Genomic DNA, 5,632 nt, shown 5'->3' on the forward strand with positions numbered 1-5,632 from the left:
CACCACCAATTTCCTTATTCTATGTGTATCCACTGCAATGTGGGAAGAGGCAAACCATTTCTCACTTAAACTGAGATTACATCTTTGACGCTGGAAATGTTTTATCCAAAAGGGTGGATTTACCAGAAAGACGTATTTGAATCGCAAGTTTCACTGGGCAGTTTAGAATAATTCTAAGGGAGACCTCTGTTGAGGGTAAGTTTCTCTGAGGGAAAGGATCAACCTCTTGGGGAGGCCCTGGGAGCCATCTGTGTGGTCAGCACATGGCCTCATTCTGACATCCAAATTGTCCTGGGACCCTCCTCGAGGGTTGGGGCAGCCCCAGATTTGGACCACCCTCCACTCCCACACCTAACCTCACACTCTCAGCTGTTTCACTTATGTTGCATCAGGGATGGTGATGAAATCAGTGTCAGTGGATTTTACCCATGGATGCAACAGGCTGAAGGACTGGCCAGGGTCATTGACACTATGTACCTTCAACTACCCAGAACTCCTGGACTTCTTAGCCATGATGTAGGGGCTGGAATATCCAAATTGAACTTCTAGCTCTACTTGACCTGTGGTGGCGCAGTGGATAAAGCATCGACCTGGAATGTTAAGGTCAATGGTTGAAATCCTGGGCTTGCCCAGTCAAGGCACATACAAGAAGCAACTACTACGAGTTGATACTTCTCACTTCCCTCTTCTCTCTTCCTCTCCCGATCCCCCCTCTTTCTAAAAATCAATAAATAAAATATATATATAAAAAAAGAGCCCCTGCTTTTTGTGTGTGTGACAGAGGCAGAGAGAGAGAGAGAGAGCAGATAGGGACAGCCAGGAAGGAGAGAAATGAATTCTTCGTTGTGGCTCCTTAGTTGATCATTGATTGCTTTCTCATATGTGCCTTGACCGGGGGTGGAGGGGGACTACAGCAGAGCAAGTGACCCCCTTGCTCAAGCCAGAAACCTTGGGCTTATGTCTATGATCCCACACTCAAGCCAGTGACCCTGTGCTTAAGCTGGTGAGCCTGCGATCAAGCCGGCAACCTGGGAGTTTCGAACAGGCATCCTCTGCATTTCAGTCCCATGCTCTATCCACTGTGCCACCACCTGGTCAGGTTAGCCCCTGCTTAAAAGTGTCCCAAAAGAACCATCACTTGCATCCCCCAGAGCCCACTATACTTCGGGGCCACTAAGAATGAAGAATCAGTTGGTTCTTAGCAACAAGTCCCTCCCTCCAACAGTCCTCCTAGCTGACACAATGAAGCCTGAAGTGGGGGAGCAGTAACTTTATATGGCACTTATATGGCTGCCCAGTTCTCAAAGTGCCTTCACATCCGTTCTCTCCCAGTGAAAATAACAGTTACCAGTGGAGAAAAAGAAGCCTTCTTCTTATATTATGTTTGGGACATCTGGTGGGAAACAAACTTCATTCCAAACCGAGCTTGCCATCTTATTGGGAAATAAATGAATGCTTCTCTTTTGGTTTTTCCTCAGGCAGTGGGAGGTAAGGAAATGAGGTTGGGAGGGCATAGCTTTGAGAGGCAAAAAGATGAGAAAAAGGTTAAACAGGAAGAAACTTGAGACTAGATTCATTTAAATATTCGTTACCCCCACCCCACCCCCTTCTATGGCCATTTCGATTCCTGGAGAGCATTACACGTATGTCTGGTCCCAGGCCTCCAGCCACAGCAACCACACGAATCATTTCCCGGGAACTGAGGCTGCATACCTGGACTCCGCACGGAGGGGGATGATGTAGGGAGGGGAATCCCACCTGCTGTGAGTCACCTGCTAGTATAAAGGGCGGGTGTTACAATGCAGGGACCTTAAAAAGGGACTGAAGAGACAGGGGAGAAAAATAAGGGAAGTAACTCAGAACCTCAGTGAATAGAGGAAACCACACCAGAGACGCACAGAACAGAGAGAATCAGGCTCTGAGAAGGAGAAGTGAACAGAGATTCCGCAGGGACTGGTGCAAGGCACAGAGCCAGCTGGATTTGAGAAGCAGGCACCGAGATGCTGGTGAGCAGAGCTCTGCTGCTGCTGGTGCTGTTGCTGCTACCAATCTGGACAACTCAGGGCCGGGCTGTGCCTGAAGGTAGCAGCCCTGCCTGGGCTCGGTGCCAGAAGCTCTCACAGAAGCTCTGCACACTGGCCTGGAGTGCACATCCACCACTGGGCCAGGTGGTGAGTGGCAGCCTGTGGGACTGAACAGGAGCCTCTCCACACTTTCCAAGGCTGCAGTGGAAGATTCTGTGGCCTTGGGTAGAAGCTGGACGGCTGAAGACCACCAGGGAATGAGAGAAGACAGGGAGCCCAGGAGAGGCATGGGCCTAAGAGTTCATGTGGGGTTCAAAAGTACTTATTTTATGTTTCTGTTCTATTCCAGGATCTACCAAGAGAAGCAGGAGAAAAGGGAGATGATGAGATTACAAATGATATTCCCCATATCCAGTGTGAGGATGGCTGTGATCCCCAAGGACTCAGAGACAACAGTCAGGTACTAAGATACTAGGCCACAAAGAAGAAGGAAATGGGGACATATCTGGGCACCACAGTGAATTTGTGAAAGTTGTATCTGTCCTTGTCCATTCAGGCTGCTATAACAACATACCATAGACTGGGTATTTTATAAACAGAAATTTTGCAGTTTTGAAGGCTCTGAAAAATAAATTTCTCCAGGTCCATACCCAAGGAGACCAGAGTACCAGCAATGGCCCTCTTCCAGGTTGTATCTCACAAGGAGCTAGGGAGTTCCATGGGTCTCTTTTATAAGCTCTAATTGCATTCATGAGGGCTCCACCCTCATGACCTATCACCTCCCAAAATCATCCATAACATTGAGGGTTAGGATCTGAGTGTCCTCATAAACATAGCTGTGTCTAGGAAAGACAAAGAACTGGATGTGTCCTTGGTGAATAGAGTAGGAAGAGAGTATCAGTTTTCTTTGCTTTTCTCCCCAGTCCTGCTTGCAAAGGATCCACCAGGGCCTGATTTTTTACGAGAAGCTGCTGGGCTCAGACATTTTCAGAGGGGAACCTACTCTACTCCCTGACGACCCTGTGAGCCAGCTTCACGCTTCCTTGCTGGGTCTCAGGCAACTCTTACAGGTATGAACTAGGGCAGTGGTAGTCAACCCGGTCTCTACCGCACACTAGTGGGCGTTCCCAGCTTTCATGGTGGGCAGTAGCGGAGCAACCAAAGTATAAATAAAAAGATTTAACTATAGTAAGTTGTTTAATAAAGATTTATTCTGCCAAACTTAGTGAAAATCCGACATAAAGTACTTGGTAAGTAATTATTATATGCTTTAACTTGCTGTAACTCTGCTTTATAAATTTTATAAAGTTACTTCCCTACTTTATACATCACCATTACTGTGGAACCGGTGAGTGGTTAGAAAATTTTACTACTAACAGAGATACAGAAGTGGGCAGTAAGGTATAAAAAGGTTGACTACCCCTGAACTAGGGGCTTGGTGGATGGCGGCTTGCAATCTCTGACAGACTTGGGGGTGGGAGGCAGTGAAGGACCCAGAGTCCTTTCTAACTGTGTCCCATATCCTGTCAGCCTGAAGGGCGCCACTGGGAGCCTGAGCAGATTTCAAGCCCAAGTCCCAGCCAGCCATGGCAGCGCCTCCTTCTCCGCCCCAAGATCCTGCACAGCCTCCAGGCCTTTGTGGCTGTAGCTGCCCGGGTCTTTGCCCATGGAGCCGCAACCCTGAGCCCCTAAAGCCAACAACTTAAGGATGGCATCCAGATCTTCATGGCTCAGCAACGCTAAGATAAAACTATGAGGCAACTGTGAGCCAACAAGTGAATCAGTCCATTAATTCTAATGGGACTTGCATGTTGAAAATTACCAATATTGGCGGACTTAATGATGCTGACCTAGGACATGTTGAGTATTTATTAGATGGGAAGAGAAAATTTGGAATTATTTATCCTATTGGCAGAATTTTAGGGGGAGGATTATTTATTGTATTTATATTAAATTATGTCCTTTTTTCAATAAACTTATTTATGTGAATATCTGAGTCTAATTTCTTTTTTTTTTTTTTGAGTCTAATTTCTAGGTTCAGTTGGGAAAAATAAAACAAATGAAAAAATAGGAACAAAGGACTACATTATGCATCTGTTTTCTTCTACTCTGCAGGGCTACGGGTATTTCCTTTTGACCTTCTAGTATATAGAGTATCTGGGATCTTTTTGGTTTTAATCCCTGTATGGCTAAGCAAGATGAAAGGGACTAGAAGGGGTTGAAATGAGGAAATACGGCACCTCTCCTGCTCCCGGACCCAGTGCCTCCTTCCCTGGTTTCTTGGCCAAAACTGTATTTGGCTAAAGACAGGAATCCCAATCACTGCAGGATCAAAAGTCAGAGCTGTTTGAGCAGGAAGGGCATTCCAAGAAGATTAAGGTAAATCCCCTCAACTGATTGGATTCTCCCCCAATGGATATCTGTGGGCCCTTGAGAGGGGAGTTTGATTACCCAAAGGGAACTTAACTACTTTTAAAAGGAAGAGTATGGGAAGGGGCTAGTTATTATTTCCCTTTCTTTTCTCCATTTTCACAAAATCAAAAAGAGACATAGGCTTTGGAGTCAGACAGACTCAGGTTTAAAACCTGACTTTGGATTGGCCCTGGCTAGTTGGCTCAGTGGTAGAGCATCAGTCTGGTGTGTGGACGTCCCGGGTTCAATTCCTGGTCAGGGAACACAGGAGAGGCGACCATCTGCTTCTCCAACCCTCTCCCCTCGCCCCTCTTTCTCTGTCTCTCTTCTCTGCCCACAGCCATGGCTCAATTGGTTTGAGCACATCAGTCGCAGATGCTGAGGACAGCTCTGTGGAACCTCACCTCAGGTGCTAAAACTACCTTGGTTGTGAGCATGGCCCCAGATGGGCAGAACATCAGCCCCAGATGGGTGGATCCTGGCCCAGGCACATGTGGGACTCTGTCTCTCTATCTCCCCTCCTTTTATCTGGAAAAAAAAAAAAGGCTTTGGCACCAACTAGCTGAGGAACAATAAGCTAGTAATATAACTACTCACCCTCCCCTACACTACTTATTTTTTTTAATTTTTATTTATTTATTTATTTTTTACAGAGACAGAGAGTGGGACAGACAGGAACAGAGAGAGATGAGAAGCAACAATCATCAGTTTTTCATTGCGCGTTGCAGCACCTTAGTTGTTCATCGATTGCTTTCTCATATGTGCCTTGACTGTGGGCCTTCAGCAGACCGGGTAACCCCTTGCTGGAACCAGCGACCTTGGGTTCAAGCTGGTGGGCTTTTGCTCAAACCAGATGAGCCGTGCTCAAGCTGGCGACCTCGGGGTCTCGAACCTGGGTCCTCCGCATCCCAGTCCGACGCTCTATCCATTGCGCCACCGCCTGGTCAGGCTCCCCTACACTACTTATATATAACTTACAGCCCCCTTGGAAGATCTAAGAGTCAGGAAAGGCTGCTCTAAACAGGGAGGTAAGAAGAAGAAACATGACAGGAGGGACATACTGGGGTAGAAGACAGGCCATGATTTGCTGACCTTGATCCCTGGTGACATGTCATTTGCTGACATGACCTGCTGGTGTCTTTAAGAACATTAGTTTTTATGAGTAGTGAAGTAAAGAATTTCAAAGAGGAAAACAC

At 46.9% G+C, this 5,632-nt stretch overlaps 1 protein-coding gene across 1 annotated transcript; it reads left to right on the forward strand.

Moving 5' to 3' along the window:
• Positions 1-413: 413 nt before the first annotated feature.
• Positions 414-5,114, forward strand: IL23A (interleukin 23 subunit alpha). Its single transcript, XM_066369782.1, has 4 exons — positions 414-2,175; positions 2,393-2,484; positions 2,948-3,094; positions 3,555-5,114. The coding sequence occupies exons 1-4, from the start codon at positions 2,001-2,003 to the stop codon at positions 3,714-3,716; spliced, it is 576 nt and encodes a 191-aa protein (XP_066225879.1). The 5' UTR covers positions 414-2,000; the 3' UTR covers positions 3,717-5,114.
• The last annotated feature ends 518 nt before the right edge of the window (positions 5,115-5,632 follow it).

This window comes from Saccopteryx leptura, chromosome 2 (genome assembly GCF_036850995.1).
Source record: "Saccopteryx leptura isolate mSacLep1 chromosome 2, mSacLep1_pri_phased_curated, whole genome shotgun sequence".
NCBI lineage: Eukaryota > Metazoa > Chordata > Mammalia > Chiroptera > Emballonuridae > Saccopteryx > Saccopteryx leptura.

What these genes read in the sequence shown, in the direction of transcription:
- IL23A (XM_066369782.1), top strand. Translation starts at nt 2,001, where the DNA reads ATGCTGGTGAGCAGAGCTCTGCTGCTGCTGGTGCTGTTGCTGCTACCA. An exon ending in GACTCAGAGACAACAGTCAG is followed by an intron (nt 2,485 to 2,947) that starts GTACTAAGATAC and finishes TTTTCTCCCCAG; the next exon opens with TCCTGCTTGCAAAGGATCCA. An exon ending in GTCTCAGGCAACTCTTACAG is followed by an intron (nt 3,095 to 3,554) that starts GTATGAACTAGG and finishes ATATCCTGTCAG; the next exon opens with CCTGAAGGGCGCCACTGGGA.